Genomic DNA, 23,479 nt, shown 5'->3' with positions numbered 1-23,479 from the left:
GCCATGGTATGCTCTACAACCAATCCACCTGTCATTAAATATTCTGTTTAATACCACTTCAACCACGCGTGTGCTATGTGCTGGGCATCCATCATGTTGAAAGTGCGTCGCCATTCTGTATTGAAGTGAAACATCTTGTAGTAGAGTCGATAAAACATTAATTAAGTAATTGGCATACATTGCACCAATTAGATTGCCATCGATAAAATAAGGGCCAATTAGATGTGCTCCTATAAGTCCACACCATGCATTAACCCACCAGGGTCGCTGATGTTCCCACTTGTCGCAGCCTTCGTGGATTTTCTGTTGCCCAATAATGCATATTATGACAGTTTACATTACCTCTGTTAGTGAGTGACACTTCATCACTAAACAGAACTCTTGAAAAAAATCTGTTACCATCTTGTAATTTATTTTGTGCCCAATGGCGAAAATGTACACAAAATTCAAAATCGATGCCACGCAATTCCTGGTGCATAGAATTAAGGTAAGGTTGAAATGTATGACAATGTTGAATTCTCAAAAGTGACATTTTTTAAATTCCTGATTCCCGCTAAATTTGTCTGCTTCTGGAGTGCGGATTAGCCTCAACTGCAGCTGAAACACTTATTTGGATGCCTCCATTTGCTGCAGCTCTTTGTTGAATCTTCTTTTTTGGCTGAATGCTTCTGGTTCCTTTAAATACATTGACAATCTGATGAAAGGTCCGGACACTTGATTGCTGTCTGTCAGGATAATGATCAACATACATAGCAGAAGCTTGTTGGCCATTTTGATCACAAAAGCCATAAATAAACGCCATATCTACCTTTTCTGTGACTGTTAAACATCCATTTTAACAAGTTCATGTCTTCCATGTCATTACTATGACTGGACAAGCATATTATCATACCTAATTTAAGTAATGAATTGCACACAGTGCTATTGGGTGCATTGCTACGTTTGTGAGAATATTACAGTGCCATCCAACACAATGCAAAACAAATGTTCCAAATCAAACATTCCTATTTATTTATGTACTATATGAATATGTGGCAACGGCCTTGCCACAGTGGATACACCGGTTCCTGTGAGATCACCGAAGTTAAGCACTGTGGGGCGTGGCCGGCATTTGGATGAGTGACCATCCAGCCCCAATGCGCTGTTGCCATTTTTTGGGGTGCAGTCAACCTCATGATGCCAATTGAGGAGCTATTCAGCCGACTAGTAGTGGCTCCGGTCAAAGAAAACCATCATAATGACCATTAGAGCGGTGGGCTGACCACACGCCCCTCCTATCTGCATCCTCAGTTGAGGATGATATGGCAGTTGGATGGTCCCGATGGGCCACTTGTGGCCTGAAGACGGAGTGCTTTTTTTTTTATATGAATATGTAATAAAAATGGGGGTACCTATTTTTAAAAAATTCAATTTCTATCAATTTGACCTATAGTAGCACCATCTAGTGGGCCATCATTAGTGCCATCTGTTTTTCCCTGTCATGCTCAAACAGATTTGTTGTTCTTATTTTTTTGTTTGATGCTAATATTGTGAGATATTTGTCCTGGTCACTTCAAATGGACCAGGTAAAAATAGCATTCCTCATTCTTTACCTATATATTCTTCTAGTCTACAAAATTCTTTTTTATTAAGTTATCCTTCAGAAGTTTCTAGAAGTCACATCACTCCTGCAAACTCATAGGAAGATTGAGTATCGAGGAACTTTTTCAGCAGCTGTCAGTCTGTATGGTATACTTCTCAGCTGGCCTTCATTTCTTGTTATATGAATGAACATCTGCATTTTTTATAGTAATGTATTGCCTTTGATGAATAAAATTATTGTTCTGTACATGTACATGGATGGAAAAGAGAATACTTTTAGATTATCAAAGGCTTTTTCTGCAATGCAACAACTCATTTTATCATTGCTGGAGTTTCCGTGAACAGTAATTCCATATTAGAAGTGTGGTGCTTATAGAGCATGTGCACTGTATACAGAAGTTTTTTGTTAAGCCGGCCGGGGTGGCCGAGTGGTTCTAGGCGCTAGGCTGGAAACGCGCGACCGCTACGGTCACAGGTTCGAATCCTGCCTTGGGCATGGATGTGTGTGATACCCTTATGTTAGTTAGTTTTAGATAGTTCTAAGTTCTAGGGGACTGATGACCTCAGAAGTTAAGTTCCATAGTGCTCAGAGCCATTTGAAAATGGTTTTTGAACCATTTTTTGTTAATATCATGTGCTAGCTATTTTGTAATAAACATTACAGTGCTTAATTTACAACAAACATTATCTATATACATAAACATAACAGATGCAGAATTTAGTTTGTGTAATGCATCTATAACAGTTTCTGTTAGGCTTGAGACACAAGTTTCTGTAGGTTTCCATTTTTGGAAACCATGTTTTGCTAGAATCCTATTTTTCTCTAGGAATGTGATTATCCTACTATACAGGAGCAGCTCTAGCATTTTTGAGAAATAAGAGATTAAAGACACTGGTCTGGAGTTATTTGGGTCATCTTTGACATCTTTCTTCTATTTTATTTTTAATGTTTTAATTTTTCTGGACGTACTCCTCCTCTGAATGAACAGTTTCCTATATTCAAAACAGGTTCATTTATTTCTACATTGACTTGCATTATTAGACAATTTGCTATTGCATCACCTCCTGCAGACTTATTGAATTTTAATTTCCAAATTATTTTTATGAGTTCTGTTTTTGTTACTGGTTCCAGAAATGTTGAGTGGAATGGTTACCCTAATATTGTAGAATGCTTTGACCACTGATGATTTCTTCCCCCATTTTAATTTTATACAACTTCTGTAAAATTGCTGTTCCAGGTATCAGCAATTTTTGTTCCATCTGTAGCTATACTGTTTTCGATTCTCATTGATTTAATAAAATTTGCATTATTTACACTCTTTTGACTATATTTTTCAATGTTAGTATATCCCATGCTGTTTCATTTTTATGATTTGAATTTGCTATGGCTCTGTTTAGTGAACTGGCTTTTGCTTCTTTTATTGATTGCCTCTACTACTTCTTATACTGTTTATACATTGCCATGTTTTCTGTTTGTACAAGCTCCTTCAGTCTTGCCGTGAGTTCAATTATTGATTTGTTGATCTGGTAATCCACTGCATAGTGTGACCTTTTCTTCAGGTCATTTTGGGAAGACTGAAAGAAAAGATGCATTACTGTGTTAAGAAAAGTATCATACTTCTCATTTGTGCATTAGGCTGACATTGTTCCAGTCCATGTTTTGCAGATTTATAATCTTAACTTTTCTCATCTTGCTTTATTTTGATTTTTAAGCTCCTAATTTCATAAATACAGGACATTAATTCATGAGATTGCTGTTTGCAGATCTTTTGCTTCACATTCACTATTTTCAATATTAGTGACAATGTTATCAATGATGGTCTAACTCTGATAAGTCTCTCTTGTGGATACTTTTATTACCATTTTCATATTATGCTGTAATAATGATTCTTTTAACTCTTGTTTTGGTTTTGATTCTTTATCAATATATATGTATTAGTCTCCACATATTACAAGGCCCTTCATTTTAAACTTCAGCAATAATTTTGCTAGGTTTGTGTGTGTGTGTGTGTGTGTGTGTGTGTGTGTGTGTGTGTGTGTGTGTGTGTGTGTGAACTGTTGCAATATTACTGCCGGGGACCTGTGTACACAGGATTAATTAATCAGATCATAGGCTTTTATTATTAGGTTGTAAAGTTCTGCATCATTTAGCCCACGCTCATTAATACATTTTGTGGTTTTTCAGTCAGGACCAGTTCTGCTTCTAGATTTTGGGTGCCTAGGTGTTGAATGCTTTGGTGCAAGTCTTTAATGTTATTTTCCTTTTTATCACTCCTGAATTGTTAAAATCTGTTGTAATTGGAGACTGACATGTGACCACATTGCATTCATTATTATTTATCTTGTCCCATTTTTCTTTCATTGACTGTGGAATAAAAAATCTTTTGCTAAGTAGTGGGTAATTGCTCATACTATGAGAAGGCCACATTGTTTTCCTCTCTATTTGATTTTATGGTAGTGATAATCCCATGTGTGTTTCTACTTCAGTAGTTACACTAACATATTTTAATGTGTCATTCATGTGTAGCCCACCCATACTTACCTGCACTGTTGTCCTTGGTAGCAGTGCCTTGGTGAATCTGGCTGAAAAGTAGGTGGTGGTGATGATGAGGTACTAATAATGTAGCCCACACGAGAAACTTGTAGTTCAACCACTTTAACTGCAATTTAATGCTGAATGAACTACTTTTTATGGCCAGTTTGTGTCTCATTTACTTTACTTACAGTACAGGTGAAACAGACAGCCACATACTATGTGCGATTCCTCTCTTATGACTTTGTCTGAGTGCAATAACGTAACACTGAAGAAACTAGTCACTAAAGTTAAGTGTGGGAAATATATAATTAACATGGGCACTGTATGAAATTCTTGAAACACTTTGCTTCGAATCTAACAGTTATATCAGCATGAATACTTGATCTGCATAGCAACTAACTACTGGAAATAACATAGTTATTAACTTAATTCCTGTTGTCATAGGTTGCACTAGATTTTATTGAAGTTTAACACTGTCAATGAAAATAATTACAAGTTCACAACCAATTATTGCTTAAACTCCCTGATACGAAATCTGGACAAAACATACTATATTCTTAAATTTTTAATTGATACTGAACCACCTGCAGTAAATTTCCCCATATTGGTGGACTTAGATCTTACACATTTCATAACTCTGTGCAGACTGACTTAAATAGCTTCCAACATAACTCTTATGTAAGTTTTCAATAATTAAGCTGAAGTTGTCTGATGTTATCAGATTTTCACAATTTACAATTAAATACAGAGTCCGCCAGAAAAAAAAAATGTATATACTCTTTGTCAGGCTCTATCAAGATTTCAATATTGTCACTCAGTATGAGTTATGAGTGTGTCATAGTATGGTCTTTGGCTCAACAGATGTTAGTACTTTCATCTCAGTATTGAGAGAACAAGATGGCTGGAGCATGCTTGACATTCAAGCAACAAAAATGTATTGTGAAGTGGTTTTTCAAGTTTTATAATGACATCGAAGTGCAACGTCAGTGGAGACAGGAGTTTGAAACAGAACTGCCAACCTTCCTAACAATTAAACACATCACTGACAAGTTTGAATTGAATGGAATGATTTCTGATATTCACTGAGGAAGATCAGAAAGACAGTGTACATCTACAGGTCCTGCTTTGTCAGATCTCATGTTGGAAACATTTATTAATTCTACACAGAAGTCTGCTATGCAATGTGCACATGAAGTGGGTGTTAGCAGTAAAAGTGTATGAAGAAGTCTGAAAGAAACAAAGTAGTAAGTTTACATTCCATGATTACGAATGGTATCAGCAAATGGTATCTGATGATGAACAATTTGTGATGAAGGTAGTATGGAGTGACGAGGCACAATTTAAACTTAATGGAACTGTGAATCGGCATAACAGTGTGCACTGGGCACTGGAAAAACCACTTGTTTGTGTGGTTAAAGTGGTCAGTCTACCAGAGGTTCATGTGTGATGTGGACTATCATGTAGGGGCTTAGTAGGACCCTTTTCTTTGATGTTACTATCACTGGAGAAGTGTACCTAGAAATGTTATGCACATCAATTTTGCCAGGTATCTGTGTACTTTATGGAGCTGATGAAGACGTCTCCTACCAAGAGGGTGGGACGCCACCACATTGCCACCTAACCATACAAGTTTTCGTGAATGACAATTTTCTGGGGCATTTGATTGGATGAAGAGAGTCCATTGAGTTCCCTCCCTGATCGCCAGATCTAGCACCTGTGGACTTTTACTTGTGGGGAACTGTAAAAGATAACATCTATCGACATGAGCCATGCATGCTGGAGGAACTTCGCCACGAGATTACAGTGACATGTGCAGCAGTCTCCACTGTAACATTGACCGACTTAGTTGTGGCGACTGTTCGTCATTCTGTTATGCATATTGTAGCCAATGGTGAACATTTCGAACATTTAAAGTAACCATGTGCTAAACTGAAGGTTGTACAACATGCGTATTCAATTATTAAATGTAAAATAAACATAGTTTTCGTTACTTAAAGTGTGTATACGTTTTTCTGGCGGACTCTGTATTTACATATATGAGTAATTGAATAATGGATAGAGATTCATTCTAACATGGACTTTCAGAGACAGGAATTATTTCAGTTGCATGACACTGGTTAGTTTGCCTAAAGATGGTATTCTATTTCAGTAACAATGTTTTAACTAATGATGTTACTTACTCAAGAATTAAATGAGTGCAGGAGTTCCTAACATATTTGTGTCATTGGTTGTAAGAATAGTTTATTTATTTCTATAGCTTTTTCATCTACTCTGCAGAAACACACACATTAATACACACAAGCAAGCACACCTCATGCATATTGTTGTTGTTGTTGTTGTTGTGTTGGGGGAGGAGACCAAACTGCGAGGTCATCGGTCTCATCGAATTAGGGAAGGAAGTTGGCCGTGCCCTTTTCAAAGGAACCATCCCGGCATTTTCCTGAAGAGATTTAGGGAAATCACGGAAAACCTACATCAGGATGGCCGGATGTGGGATTGAACCATCGTCGTTCCGGATGTGAGTCCAGTGTGCTAACCATTGTGCCACCTCGCTCGGTACACCTCATGCATACATGACTATCAACTCCAGCATCTCGGGCCTTAAATTACTAATGTTATTAATTAGCACAGTTTTTAAGCAAACTAAATAGCTCATTCTATTCCTGATACCAAAGTAATGTAATAGACAATAAATAATAAAATGAAGTGTTTATTTCAAAATAAAAGAAAATGACTTTTTAAGTAATATATTGGGTAAACCTGAAAGTAAGACATGGACAGTATATGGAATGTATAATAGGAAAATAGGTAAGGCTCTCCAGGAGATTGAGTGTTTATAGTAAATGCAGAAACATTAGGTCCGTTGAGGTCCAAAGTGAATCTGACTATGGACTCATAGGGATACAAGTAGCCAGGTCAGTGTATTTAGGTTTATAATTGGATATGGCTATCAACCAGGCACATTAAACTTAGAGTTACTTGAAGATAACTTAAACCCAGCAGCATGGAAGTGCTCTTAGCATATGGTAGTGATAGGGTGTGAATTTAATTTGCCCAATATTTGACAGAAAAAAATTACGTGTAGATTGCTGATGATAAGGTCAAGCAGTCTTGTGAAATAATATTGAACATGCTACAAGACAACTGCTTTGTGCAACTTGTTCAACAGCTAAAACAGAAAAGAATTTTTTGAAATCCTCTGTATACAAATGAGCCCAATGTTTTGGAAATATCACCAAAGTGACAGGTATTAACAACAGAGATGCTATTAATGTTGAATGTTTTTGGGTATTTGTGCTGTGTCATCATTACAGAATCATCCAATATTTTGACCTTCTTGTTGACGCTTTCTTTTAGGAACTGGCTGCACACTGTTTACTCTATGTCAGACCAAGTATTTTCTTTTACCAAGGGTATGGTGCCTTTTACTTTGGATTGTGGCAAGCTATGAAGAAAAGAGATGGCCTTCTGTCAAAACCCAGATGATATACACAAGTTCACATTCAACACTGAAACATCACAGCACATTTCTAAGTCAGTATATGAAATTTTGGTCCATTGGGGCTATAGACCAGAAGCAGTAATCAGAAATGACTTTAGTTCATCATTTACATCTTGGGCATAGGCAAGAACTTCAAAACACAATTATGTTGCTGCAATCCCAATTTGAGGCACATTATGTCCACTTGTGCTATGTTGGACACCCATTGTAATTTGTGAGATGAAGTTGAGCTGTCACAAGTGGTGTGCTGATATTTTCTGTGGCTTCTGGTGTAAGGTGAATATTAGAAGCTTGCAGTCATTAATAAGTATGAATTATTGACCTTTGACCAAATTTGAAATTACTTGATGGAAGCATAGGCTGAACAAAGTTTTTCGTGACATTTGCACTGTTCCTTTGAAAGGCTGACAGTTTCTCAGTGAAGAATGTAAGGGGTGGTCAATGATGATCATTATAAGAGCTAAAGGTGTTTGTGATAAGGAATGATCATCTGTTTTAATGTGTACCCTGACTCTGAAGAGCCTTTCAGAAATGCACTGAAGTGATTATCTTAAAAATAGGTAATCAGATAATGATTTTGCATTTTCTAGGTGATTACCAGAATGATATTTTGGGAAAGTTATCAACAATTCCTAATTATGCAAACCAGATAGTTGATGGCCTTGGAGCCTCCATAACATCAGGTGGGTTGTGTTGATTACGTGAAAGAAAATTTTTCTGACTTGAACATAACTCTCATTTCTATCATTAATTCAATTATTGTTTGCAGTTACCAATGCTACAAAGCAGCTGACATCAATTTCCTCAATTTATTTCAATTCTGGTGTTCTTACAAATCCAGAAAAAATTATTAACAAATTAATAGAGGTAAGATGTAAATATATACAGAAATTTTAAATTACCAACTATGATAAATAAAACAAACATCAACAACAACAAAAATCATATTCTGTAAATTTTGTCAAGAAGAACATTTAGAGAGAACATTTAGAGAGAACAATTTCTTCCATAACAGAGAGTATGTCTGAATGCAACCTTCTGTAACAATATATACATATACAGACCACTATAATACCCAATGAATTGCCTTTATTACCTCAAGTTGTCGATAAAGAAAGCATATATATGGATTCAAGCCAAGGTTCTAGGAGTTGTCATATGTAAAATACTTAGTAATTCAAGCATGTTATATCCATAATGACATTGTCTAATACTTAAAATTATGTTATTCAGATTTTAAGTTAGATTTAAAATCTGCTTTGCTACCTATCAGGTATTGGACAAATGATCAAAGATTTTTGTTACTGTATACTTTAACTCCTTTCTGAGCTACTGACAGCTTTAATAATAGGTAATAAAGGTCATTTTCCCCCTCTAGTGTTGCAGATATTGACTTCACTGCTCCTCTCAAATTGTGATGGATTATTTATGATGAATTTTGTTAGTGAATACATGTATTGTAATGGCACAGTTGAAATGCCTAGCTCCTTGAAGAGGTACCTACATGACATACTTGGGTAACACTATATATTATTTAACACTATATATTATTCTTACTGCTCGTTTTTGTGCAATCAGTACTTTCTTTCTAAGTGGTAAGTTACCCCAGAAAATTATTTCATGTTGTCACTGAGTGAAAATATGCTAAATATGTCAGGAGATTAAATGTTTTTTTTTTTTTTTTTTATATATATATATATATATATATATATATATATATATATATATATATATATATATATATATATATGTTGCAAGATTAGCAATTACATGAAGAGAGAAAGCAGCTGAACTTAATTGTTTGATAATCTCAGTAATATAGTTCTTCCAGTTCAAGTTTTCATCAGTATTTTCACCCAAAAAATTTGAGTATTCTACCCTATTTACTGATTCCTGCTCATCTGCTACATCAGTTGTTGGCATGACTCTATTTGTTGTACAGAACTGAAAAGATGGTTTGAGAGCAACTTATTAAGTCTTTGGAAAATATCATTTACATATTCTTCTGTTTCTTTCCCTCTAATCGGATTTATTATAAAGTCGGTATCATCTGCAAAAAATATCAATTCTGAATATTGAATATTAGGTGGGCATTTATTTAAATGTGTAAAGAATAGGAGTGGACACAAAATTGAACCCTGTGGGTTCCCTTTGCGATTTCTCCCCTGTCATTACAATTGAAGAGCTAGAGTCTTTTCTATAATAATAATAATTATTATTATAATATTTTAGCATCAGATCATACAAATTGTATCATTATTTTTTTGGCTTATTACCAACTCATCAGACTATCTGATAACAAGGGGGATAGTAAAATAATTGGAAACTAATTTATAAAACAAAAACTAATTTCTATACATGATGATTATACATACATGATATGTTACATTGTAACTTGTCAACTGAACTGGTCCAGTGAGGCACTCGCAGCATAAATATGTGGGAGTGCTGACTGTTTGAACTGAACGGTACAGTTAATTACATAATAGTACTAAGTTAGCAGTTCTTAAATTGCAACTGTAGGAGTTATCAACTTTCAAGTACTTGCATTTAGTGAATATGTTAAATTATATATTTGCTACTTAAGAGTTACCAAATTTATATTATTATAAGTTAACTTTAGCTTTCAGTCCCAACTATCAGAGCTCAAGTAAATGCAGCATTTTTCACTTAGGGTGTATTTACTTAAATTTCTTCTTAAATACAGCCTAGGTGAAAAATGCCACACACATTTAATAAGTTTAAAAAGTTAAGGCTGTAGCATCCATTATATAAGAAGAATCTCAGCTTCTCAAATAGTAGAGGTGTTGAGTTGTTAACAAGCCCATAAGCAAGATTGAAAGCTTTGTTAGCATTCATATGAGTCCTTTTTTGAGTTAGAATTCACACATCTCATTTGCTATTAATAATGCCATTTCCATGCCTTTTTCTTACAACTTTTGCAAGTACTTTTGCTTAAGAAAGGTAATGCACAAGACATAGAAAATTACCAGTCAATTTCCCTGTTGCCGGCATTCTCAAAAATAATAGAAGAAATTATGAAAGATGGATTAATGCATTACCTGAATAAATACAATCTTTTAAGTGAATCACAGTTTGGTTTCAGAAGTGGCAAAAATACGGAGTCAGCCATAGTAGAATTCACAAAAGTTGTACTTGATGCTCTTGATAAAGATGAGTGTGTCACAGGCATATTTTTTGATCTTTCTAAGGAATTTGATACAGTCGACCACAAGATTCTATTAAATAAATTAGAAGCATTAGGAATAAGAAGGGTAGTTAATGACTGGTTTCGATCACACCTAGCAGCTAGGGTACAAAGAGTAGAGTTAACACATACTTTAAATAGATCTAAACATTTAGTAAAACACTTATCAGAACCAAAATACATTAATATAGGGGTTCCGCAATGTAGCATATTAGGACCAATACTATTACTGGTATACATCAATGACTTTCCCACTAGTGTTACTCATGGTGAAAAAATTCTCTTTGCTGATGACAGCAATACTATAGTCGCTGAGAAAAAAAGAGAACTCCTTGCCAAGAAAGCAAATAAAACTCTCAAAGAAGTTTATGATTGGTCAATAAGCAATAAAGTGACATTGAATATAAAGAAAACTAATGCCAGGAATTTCAGTTTGAACAGGAAAAATGACAATGTTAAATTAAATGTAGATGGTACCTCTATAGACTGTGTAACAAATGCAAAATTTCTAGGAATGAATATTGATTCTCAGTTGAAGTGGTTTGAACACACAAAAGTACTTGCAAACAGAATGTCATCAGCATGTTATGCTCTTAGAATCCTATTATCAGTGTGTAACATGCAGTGTCTTTTAGTTACATATTATTCATATGTACACTCAATTCTTAGCTATGGCATTCTTTTTTGGGGAGCAAACACACAAAATATGAGCACAATTTTTAAACTCCAGAAAAGAGCCATAAGAATAATAACCAAAAATATTAGTTGAGCTCATTGTAAAGATCTGTTCAAAACACTGGGGATTTTAACTGCTCCATGTGAATACATTCACCAGTCAGTTACACACATCAAAAATAACATTGGTAATTACTACACAAACAGCTCTGTCCATGACCAAGCAACAAGAGATAGACTCAACTTATACTGTATTCACCAAGAAAAAATAAACGTAAAACTCAAAACAGCATTTTCTACCAAGGAATAAAACTGTACAATAAGTTAGCAATAGAAATTAAAGAAATTTCAAAACTACACTTATTTAAAAAGGCAGCTAAAAAGTACCTGTTAAGCAATACATTTTATACATTGAAGGATTACTTAGATAAAACAGAATAGAGGTCTGATAAAAAAAGTTTTGTACAAATAAATAATAATAATAATAATAATAATAATAATAATAATGATTATAAAACATCCAACATTTCACATAACACCTTCACTTTGATTTTCCCCCTTCTTTTTTTCCTTTCTAGAAATACTTATCCCCAAGCAATACATAGCACAGTACTAACACCTCTTCCTCTTTCTGAGCTCAACTTCTCACTTATTATGCAGGGATGCCGACTCAGTTTTTCAGGATAGCAAATGGAAAGTAGAGGGGGAACTGTTATGAAACAATGTGTGTATAGGGTGTGCAGTGACTGATAGTGAGATATGAGTGAATGGAGTGGCATTACATTATTTAATAAGTTATTTAAAAAAAAAAACATTGTATACCAGGAGTAAGTCTAATAATTATGTCTAACTAGAAGTCTGGAAATATATGTGTATACGAATTAGCTTATTTTAAATTGGTCGAAACTTGTAAATACTTTGACATATCCTATATCCTTGCAAAAAAATATCTATGGATAAATAAAGCTACTACTACTAAGTAGGCTGTAATTCAAACACAATAGCTAAAACACACAACTAAAAAGTTGAAGCTTTACCTAGTGATTTTTCTGTGTCAAAGCCAGGTTGTATTTAATACAAAAATTAGACTTCAGGTTAGTATACCTCCAGAAAAGTATGCTCCACAGCTATATTAGTGATATCTGAGATTGGAGGAATGGCTGTATCAGTCATAAATTTTTAATCTGTTTATTGCACATTGATTTCAGTCATGGTGAATCATTGAATGTATACTTTCTTGTGGTACCACTTGATGTTACTGATAACAAACATCCATTGTTTCTTATGTGTAGCATCAAGGGGTACTGAGTGTGATTATCTGTATTGTGAGTCTGTACTGAAGATAACTTCACAGTAGCAGAAATTGATCTGCAATAAACAGATTAAAAATTTACAACTGATGCTGCCCTTCCTCTGATTTTGGATCACAAAAATGAGAGTTATGTAGCATTTACATCCCTGAGCCCAAATGTTCTTATATAACATAGGTGTGGCTATTTCTATCTCATTATTAACCAAAAATACCACTGAGAACTATATTTACAGTTATGTAAGTGACAGAAAACCTGTATCCCTTATTGTGTACATCAGTAGAAATGAATGATTCTTTTTATCTCAGCTGCATTGTTCCAGAAGATTACACCATATCACAGTATTAAGAGAAAGTATTGGCACCTACATATACACCTACATGTACACCTACATACATACTGTCCTTTCCTTCTCATCCTGTCCAGTAAGTCTTCCCTGACCTGGGTTGGGGTGACTTTTCTAAACTGTACCCCTTTCCCTAAACCTCTCCAGTTCTTTTCCTTCACTCTTCTTCCTTCTTGATAACTCTTACATCAGAAGAAGGAGCCATTGGCTCCTAAAACTTGGGAAAGTGTGTGTGTGTGTGTGTGTGTGTGTGTGTGTGTGTGTGTTCCCCTGTCTCCGCTTGGTGAGTAGGTTTTTTTTTTACACATACATACTCTGCAGGCCATTGCATGGTGCATAGCTGATGGTACCTTGTATCATTACTATTAATTTTCTTTCCTGTTCCACTCAGAAACCTAGCCTCTATACATGACTAATTTCTCTTCTCTTATCTTCGTAGTCTTTACGCAAAATGTACATTGGCATCAGTAGAAATACTCTGCAGTCATCTTCATGCAGTCATCTTCAAATGCTGGATCTCTAAATTGTCTACATAGTTGTCTTCCCTTGTGGCATTACCAGTTGAGTTCATGAAGCATCTGCATAACACTCACTTGCTGATTGAACCTAGTGGTAACAAATCTAGCATCCTGCCTCTGAATTGTTTTGATGTCTTCCTTTAATCCAACTTGAAGGGGATACCAAACTCTTGAGCAGTACTCAGTATTGGGTTGCACTAGTGTTCAATATGTGGTCTCCTTTATAGATGAGTGACATTTCCCTTAACTTCTCCAAATAAACCAAAGTAAACCAATCACCTTCCCTACTACTATCCTTAGGTGCTCCTTCTATTTCATATCGCTTTGCAGCATTACATCTACATATTTAATTTGTGTGGCTGTGTCAAGCAGCAAACTCCTAAGCTGTGTTTGTACATTTTCCCTACTCATTTTCATTAACCTACATTTCTTTACATTTAGAGCAAGTTGCATTCAGCATATCAACTAGAAATTTTATCTCGGCATCTTCTATCCTCAGTGTTAACAATGTGGAAAAGATAGAGTCACAATTACCATAAATAAGGCACGTTAAGTTGCAGACAGGCTCAATTAAAAGATGCTTACATAAAGCTTTCAGCCAGAGCCTTCATCAGCAAAAGAAGAACACACACCATTCAAACACACAAGCAAGCCCACCTCATGCACAGATGGCTGCCAACTCCAGCACCTCGAGTCTTCTGCAAGATGTTCCCCTATGGAGGACAATACAAGGAGACACACATCTAAAAGCAAAGCAGACAGAACTGAAGTTTGTTTTTTTATTTTTTTATTTTTATTTTTTTATTATTTATATATGTGATTGTGCCATCTCAGCTTATTATCTCTCTGGATGCTCAGGAACTTTGCACTTTAAACCTCATCCCTGGCCATTATTTGCAATGATGTAAGTCATTTTTATTTCTTTGAAAGTGCATAAGTTAATAAGATTAAGGATTAAACTGTTGGCTTTTGGGGCCCTTTATCAATATACTTGTGTCATCAGTAAACAAACAACTTAGTTTTTGAAGAGCCCTCCAGTGTTTCTGATAATCACTGATACAGAATGACAACAGGAGTGCACCAAGTACTAAACCTGACAGGACTCCAATTTTAATATTTCACAAATCTGAATTTGATTTAATTTGATAATGCAACTGTCATTTTTCTGTTGTCAAGATATGACTCCATCCAAGCAAGGAGTATATCTTTAATACTATAAAATTCTAATTTCACTATTAAAATTTTATGACCTACATGATCAAAGGGCACAGAATATGCAAACAGAGTAATTTTTCTTGTTTAATTTTACCAGCACTGAATTGGTGAGAATAAAATAAAATAAAATAAATGTATTGCTTTCTCAGTCTTCATGGAAGCTAAACCGTGTTGTCGAAAGGTTGTTCTGAAAGATGGTTTAGTATTCTGTTGCAAGCTATTATCCCAATAATTTTTGAGCAGCTGGGAAGGAGAGATACTAGCAAGTGACCTCCAATTATTGATATACCACCACTTTTATAAATAGAAGCTATTCTGTCACAAAATACACCTTAACTCATCAACTGATTAAAAAATTAACTCAAGCAGGCAGTTATTAGTGGTGTCTCAGCAGTTCTTTTGTACACAGCTTCCAGCATGGTTGTAGTACTTTGATTGAAATAACAACATTTCCATAAAAATTACTACTTTTAGTGATCTAATGATTTTTTTAAAATCCCTCTAACAGATGATTTACCTTGACTGGTCATTGATTTGAATTCAATATCATCTGTTTCACTATTACTGTCACCAGGGAGTTGAATATCACTTTCCTGTGCAATTTTTCAGTTTTAATGCATAATAATGCTCTGTATTATCTCTTTTTACTTAGAGTTTTGAATTTTTTGTGCATGGAGTCCAGTGAAAGTACTGAAAATCACAGGGATTGGATAGACAGGACATTAGTCATGCTTGTAACCCCTTACTGGAAGGATTTAGTTATAGACCATGACATGTGTGGCATGACCACACATTATTCATGACCATGTGTGGTCACCCCACTCTGTTGAGTGACTCTTGAAGCTCTGCATTTGGATATTCAACAGAATACTTCATCCAGGGTTTGTCATATCATTCAACAAGTAATACATTCTTCACATTTGTCTGAGGACTATGTATTAAGTTTGAAGAAAAAAAAGATACCCTCACTATAAGCAGTTGAGAACAACGAAGATGTTAGGAGATGAGATACTGGTGGAAGTAAAGCTGTGAGGATGGGGCACGAGTCGCACTTGGATAGCTCAGTTGGTAGAGCACTTGCCCGTGAAAGGCAAAGGTCCTGAGTTCAAGTCTTGGTCCTGCACACAGTTTTAATGTGCCAGGAAGTTTTGTATCAGTGCACACTCCATTACAGAGTGAAAATTTTTTTCTGGAAACATCCCCCAGGCTGTGGCTAAGCCATGTCTCCACAATATCCTTTCTTTCAGGAGTTCTAGTTCTGCAAGGTTCACAGAACAACTTCTGTGAAGTTTGGAAAGTAGGAGACGAGGTACTGGCAGAAGTAAAGCTGTGAGGACAGGCCGTGGGTCATGCTTGGGAGTTGGTAGGGCACTTGCCTGCAAAAGGCAAAGGTCCCGAGTTTGAGTCTCGGTCCGGCTCACAGTTTTAATCTGCCAGGAAGTTTCATATCAGCTCACACTCTGCTACAGAGTGTATCATTAAGGAAGATGTTTCCTAACAATGTAAGAATGTGTAGATAGAAGCGGTTGACTTTGGATTAAAACCTTTCAATAAATTCAGTTGGGAGCTGTGTACAAAAGAACAGTTGAAACACCAAATGAAATCATCATTTTCAGTGTAAATATTGTCAGACATAGGCGATGTACACTATGCCCACTTTCTATCTTTTAATTTCAAATGGTATTGTGGCTAATGGAGAAAACAAAATGTACATTTCCACATATACTTGATATCAGGTTACAGTTGTCCAAACATGAATATGTGCACAATGTAAAATGTGGAATAACTACAAAAATATAAATCAAAGAGCAACTATATCACTACAGCTTAAAACTGCCTCTGTATGAAACATTTATGGGCCACTGTAAATTTGTGAGGACAAAACATGAGAACAGGTCACTGTATGACTCCCTTCTTTAGTGCTAATGACATTGCAGATTGAATTTCACATGCTGTCCAACCCTCATGACTACTACTTTCTTGAAACTGTAGGGTGCATCACATGAGTCAATGGTTCTAACAGGGAGCAGGGTAGGACTCCTCAATGTTAGTCTTGGTGTCACAGTACCTGGCTCTCTGTGGTGCTCATGGGGCACGGGATCACCTCTTGTTGCTGACTCTTCTGTCTTCTCTGGTTTGTGTTCCATGGCCAACTCTGTTGCATCCAGAAATGCTGGCTTGATCTGATTTAGTGCAACTGTGGTAGGTGTACGATTGATCATTATGCAGAAAGTATTGCTGGCCGTACTGACTATTGGATATGCTCCACGGTACGGGGGCTGCAATGGCTTACGCACTGCGTCATAGTGTAACACACATGCATGCAATTGTCTAGCTCTGCAAAAATGAATGAGTGTCTTTCCAGTTGGTTTCTAGGAGTTGCCAGTCTCAGCTGGTGTATATGTTGTCTTAATTAAGTGGTGAAGTCTGAGGTGGTGATTGTGTCATCTGTCATGCTGAGCAAAAACTCTCCAGGTAGGCATAACATTTGTCCCTAGACCAGTTCCACTGCTGTACTCTTCAGATCACTTTTAAATGAAGTTCATAGACCTGAAAGCACAACATGGAGTGTGTCTGTCCATCTTGGTGTTGCATGACATCTCAATGCTGCTTTCAACTGCTGATGAACATGCTCAACTATGCCATTTGATGGGTGGTATGTCGAGGTGTATATGTACCTAATAATATGGTCAATGCTTTGAGGATGTAGGCTTCCACTTGCCATCCCTGATCAGTGCTAATTTTAAGCAGGACTGCATACCAGGCAATCCAGCCATGAAAAAATATTTATGCTACAGTGTCTGGCACGATGTCCTTCATTGGAAATGCCTCAGGTCATGTGGCGAACCTTTCTACCACTGTGAGGACATGTTATTGTCAGTCAGGGTCACCAAATATGTGGGTACTGGAGAAAAATAGATATCTGTTCTCATAGATACTTGATAACAGCTGAGAGTTGTACAGACATGAATGCATGCTTAATGTAGAACATTGAATAACAAACAGAGATGTAAATCAAAGAGCAACTATACCACTACAGCTTAAAACTTCCACTGCATAGAATGTTTATGCAACATTTCATATTTGTGAGGACAAAATGTCACAACAGGTCATTACAGTATCATATTCATCTAGGCAGAATAAAGTTTACCTGGTTTAATAGTGTGTAATACATATTATTTTTAACATAAATTCAAAACCTTTTTGCAGAAATGTGTTCAGAAAACTGAGTGCACTAAGTGCTGATTCTCAATATTTTTACACCTTGAGAAAATTTCATCATAAGTTCTCTGTTTCAAACCAACAGCTCAAGTTCACAGAATCAATAACAGGAGCAAGAGCAATGTTCATAATGACTTTAAGTCAAGCACTTTGATCCACAAAAGCTGTTCATTTTCTAGAACACATGTTTTAAATAGTTTTCCTGCAGCCACAGAATTTTAGTTATTCATGATGTACAGTTTTAAAGAATCCTAGAGGATTTACTTTTTAACCAACTCCTTCTACTCCAATGTAGGATAATCATTTTTAACATCATGCCCAGTTGTGGAGTGTGATTAAACTTATTTAGCTCATGTGCTTACTTTCTTTTTCTCCCAGAAGCTCTTCATCTTCTCACTGTAGTTTTTCTTATGTTCTTCTGTACATGTTCTCTTATATGTGAAACTTGGTTTAGCTTTTAACTGGTGCTTCTCCATTAAAGTTTTGAATGCAATTCTGTCGTGTGCAATTTTGTTTATAATGCCTATTTCCTGAAGATCTTTTCAATTTCAAGTATCCAGTTGTTTTCATTGAGAGGTTCCATTTGGCTGGCCTCTGTAATTTTTTCTGAGAATATGCCCACAACATGTAAGTCTTCTTTTCATAACAGGGCCTGGGATTTTCTCCAAATTTTGATATAGCTCATTAGACTTCCATCTCATCCAGATTTCCTCAACAAAACCAGACCAAAAATTTTCTTCACCATTTTTGTTTCTTCTTTTTCTGTGTCTATGTTGATCTGCCTCTAATGATTACAGTCTCTGGTGCCTGTAATAATTCAGGGTGGACTGCTATGATGCAATGTTTTAATTTTGCATTACAAGGTATTCATTTCTTATTGACCTACTCCATGTAGTTCTATAAGCTTTGAGTCTACAAGCTTTTTGTAATTTAATGATTATTTCTTTGTTTGCTTCATGATTTAATCCAGAGAGTTCAATGATTTCTGTTATGTATTTAAATTTGGACACTTGATATATTTTACCAAATTATGTGAACATGAATTGTTCTGGGTACCAAGGAGAACCTGCCATGTATTGTTTCTTTCACAAGTTTTCAGTTCACCTTTAGCTGTTACTTCACAGAGTTTCTCAAGGAAATTAACTGCCCCTTCTCTGTCATTTGAAAAGATGATAGAATGTCTGTACAAGCTGAATATTGTAAATGAATTTTAGTTTCACACATTCTGCCAATGGTTATTCCTTCTACTTCTTTTTCCCATGTCCTACTAACTTTATGATACAAGAGTGAGTGATAAGTGGGACAATCCAGCTCCCTGTCGGACACTTGCTTTTGTATCGTCTTGGAATTTAACTTTTGAACTGCTGACTGTTAATGTTTGTTTAATCAACTGTCTAGTCTTTCTATGCACTTTAAACTTGTGTAATATATTGAGCAGTGTTCATCTAACTATTGAATCATATGCGATTTTGAAGTCTACAAAGATGAACACAGTTCATCTGCCTTTGGGGATTTATAAGACTGTCTTGAGATTGAGAATTTGTTCCACACAGGATTTACCTTTCCTAAAATTTTGATATTTGTCAATTAAATATTTTTTTTATTTTCAAAGATTTTTAAGTATGATTTTTGAAAGAATTTTGTAAGTAACTGGCAGCAATGAAATCCCTCTGTAGTTATTTATATCATTTTTATCCCCTTTCTTGTGTAATGGGTGGATTATGGCAGTGTGCCCTTAGGGATCTTTAGGGATTGTTTCCTCCATCGAAATACCTCTACGAGCTTCATGAATTTTCTGGGTGATGTTTTCAATATGTGTTTGCCAAATTTCTGCTTCTATCCCATCCTCACCTCGAGCATTATTCCTTTTAAGTTCACATATTGCTTTGTCAACTTCTGTCATTGACACTTCTGATTCTGTGTTTGTCTCAGTTTTTTCAGATATGAATTTGACTGTGGGAGATTCACAATTTAAAAGGTATTTACAGTAGTTTGCGTGGAGTTTACAATTCTCTACATTATTTATTTCCTAAGTCCCATCTGGTCACTAAAACTAGAGACTGGGTGCCTGATACATTGACTTTTTTTTCTTAAAGTGCTGTAGAAACCTTTTGTGTTTTTTTCCGAAACTCTTGTTCTGTTCCTGCTAGTCTGGTTTTATCACAAGACATTTTACAGATTGTGTGATACTGAAATCTGTTTCTTGACTGTGGGGAATTCGTGTTACTTTTGGGTGGTTTTATGGGAATTCCAGTCTTTTCAGATTTTAATTCTTGGCTCTATGACCTTGTCACAAATATTGTTCCACTATCTGTGTTTACATTTCTTTGGAGGTGGGGGGAGGGGCATCACTTTTGGAAGAGTATCTTTAAGTTGTGACCAGCTGGAAGATTCTTGGCTGAGGATATTTGCATGGAAGATGTTAGAATTTTGTTTAAAAAATTCAGGATCATTTCATGGATTTCTTCTTAGTCTCATTCTGGTTCTGTTTGGCTGGAATTTAACTTTTTTAATGACAGATGGCGAGTAGAATCAATTACTCCTTTTACATTCAAAATTTCTTTTTCATTTCTCTTTGAGATGGTTGTATGATCTTTTTGAAATTTTCCAGGATTATGATTTGGAGATTTCTAAGTTTATTTCCTGTTAGGATTTCAGGATGTTTTAACATCAGTTTCAATTCAAAGGCTTCACAAATTTGATTATCCTGTCTCCATTTTCAACTAGTCCTTTGGCAAGAGGGTTCCAAACCTGCAGTTGTTCTGTATTTCTTTTCCTGGCTAATTTGTGTGTTGATGATTGCCATTAAAATCTTAATATAATGATGGAGAATAATGGCTGTAATTTCTTCCAGTAATACCCAGAATTCCTCCACTTATGTGGCTCTGTTTATTGTAGTGGTTTGTTGGTGCATGGGTGTTGATTAAGCTTTGTTCACTGGTTTGACTCATAGGAATGGAATTCTTTCAGAAGATGAAGTTAAGTTCAATATTGAATTAGAAATCAGATTAAAAATTGCAGTGGTCCATCAAGTTCCAAGATTCCTGACTTGCCCCTGTAAACTCTCTAATTTGTGGAAGCGAAGTGGCACTTGTGTTTACATCTCATTTCTTGTAGTGATGGAATTTGGATGCTAGGTTTATCTGTCAGTTTCTTTAATTTTCTGGTTTAATTGTAATAATGCGATCTGAATAAGTAAGAAGTTAAGTTCCAGCCTTTTCAGATTAATGTCTACTATGTTGAACAGCTCTTCTCATGCTAGCCTACAATAGTGGATCAGAAAAGAGCTAACTACCACCAAGATCTATTAATAGTAAATGACTAAGATGAGGGACAGTACTCATTTTGCACTAGTCTCTTTCCCTGGAGAAAGAGAAGAATACCATGCAACATTCAAACATAAGTCTGTGTGCGAATTTAATTTCAACAGATTCCCTTTCAATATTATCCCAATAGTCAGAAGAGAAGGCCAAAACCTTTGTGTTCTTGCTTTCTACATGATGGTCAGTATCAAGCCAGAGTTCTGCACTCACATATTTGCCCAGCTGTTGTAATTGTCTCTGGAACTCGTATGTTCCCACAATGATCTTCAACAGTACTCATGATCTGACTAATTGTACTATATTTTTATTGGTCCTATTGTGTACAAAAGCAGCTTATGCATAAACATTCAGAAAGTCAATGTACGGTATACAAGTGAAACGTGAAAGTGATATATACCAAGCTGCAGTTGTAGAGGATCCTATAGACACCTGTGTTGAATAGGCTTAACTCATCTTGCACAGAGCATAAAGGAGCCGTTACCTTGGAGGGAGATTGGAACACACACTAAACACCACATTTTTCAAAATACTGTATAATCAGTTTTGTTAGAAAACTGTGATGTGTGTTGCACTTCCAACACACTGTTCAGAGAACAAGGAGAGTGAGAAAAGGCTCCTAAGGTAACAGATTCTCTGCCCTATGCAGGAAGCATTAAAAAAAGTGTCATATCTTGCAAAAACAGTGTGTTTGGTGTGTGTGTGTTCTGGCTTCCCACAACATGAGGGCTGTTTTAGATTCTGTGAAAGATGATCTGGATCTTTACAAGGCCAATCTCTTAAAACTATTGTTTGCCACCGACAGTCAGAACGTGGGAACTTCTGAAGACAGTTGTGTGGAGTATAAGCCTTGCATGCCGTTAGAACAGCCAATCAAACAGGCAGTTGCAGAACACTGTCTACACTATCTTTACACTAGTTGTCAATGGAACATATGAACACAAAGATTTTGGCCCCCACTTCTAACTTGTAGAACATGTTGAGAATCTATTGAAACTAAATTAGAAATTGGACTTATAAACTGGAGTGGGATGTTTTGTTTGAATTCTACATGGGACCCTCTTGCTTCTTTAGTGAAGTAGTATAGACACCAAGTGAATACCTCTCCTTTGTCTATTATTGATACATCTTGGCAGTAGTTATCTCTAGTAGACAGTGGTGCTGGTGTTTATTATGTGTAGCATGCCCTTCTGCATGGCCTCTTATATGTTCTTTATTATACAGGTCCCTTCACCGTAGGTTGATATTGCAGGGTGGACTGTTCATCATGCCTTAAAAATGGCCTGGTGGCTGTCTGTAGAAATGTTTATTTATGCTTGATGAGTTCACGCAGCTTTGGTCTCACAAGTTATTCATATATTGTATGCACCAGGAAAAGCTTATTGTTCACATAACATCTGGGGTACTGTGTTGTTCTTGGCATACATAAATAATTGTCCAGTGGCTTTAAAGGCCAATTCAGACACTGTAGTGCTTGCTGATGACACAAACATACTAATTAAGCGCCCAAACTGAGCAAACAGCTTGAGTCATAATCTGACAAAACCTTACAGTATGAAGCTGTTGCTGTTGCTCTCAACAGGAATAAATGTTAACAGTAATGCACTAAATCAAACACCATGTGTAAAATTGTGTGGGGTCCAGCTAGTTAAGAAGTTAAAATAGCATCAACACATAGATGAACTAATCAAGAAGCTCAGAACAGTGTATTTTGCTCTTAGACATAACCCTCAATGTGTTGACCTAAAGACTGGTGTTGGCTTACTTAACATTTTTTCACTCTAAGATGTCCTATAAAATAATAATAATAATAATAATAATAATAATAATAATAATAATAATAATAATATTTATTCAACATTGAATAATCAAATACAACCCCTACAAATAATACAGTTTCAGGACATCATACAGATTATTCTTCTGAATACGTCAGTTTATAAATTACAAACTAAAGATTTGTTTGTATTGATAAATTTTACATTTTGATGGATTTTACGTCTGGTAGTATACAATCACAATATTACAAATATTTTTTATCAACAT

At 35.7% G+C, this 23,479-nt stretch overlaps 1 protein-coding gene across 1 annotated transcript in view; it reads left to right on the top strand.

The window, feature by feature from the left end:
- Nucleotides 1–23,479, top strand: part of LOC126330110 (carboxylesterase 4A) — a 197,063-nt gene that overhangs the window by 121,605 nt on the left and 51,979 nt on the right. Inside the window, exons 7-8 of the mRNA XM_049996332.1 lie at nucleotides 8,210–8,302; nucleotides 8,389–8,486. Coding sequence (XP_049852289.1) covers nucleotides 8,210–8,302; nucleotides 8,389–8,486 — 191 coding nt within the window. The remainder of the gene's footprint in view (nucleotides 1–8,209; nucleotides 8,303–8,388; nucleotides 8,487–23,479) is intronic.

This window comes from Schistocerca gregaria, chromosome 2 (genome assembly GCF_023897955.1).
Source record: "Schistocerca gregaria isolate iqSchGreg1 chromosome 2, iqSchGreg1.2, whole genome shotgun sequence".
Lineage (NCBI taxonomy): Eukaryota > Metazoa > Arthropoda > Insecta > Orthoptera > Acrididae > Schistocerca > Schistocerca gregaria.
The sequence above is the reverse complement of the archived record's forward strand: the minus strand, read 5'-3'. Positions and strand labels throughout refer to the sequence as shown.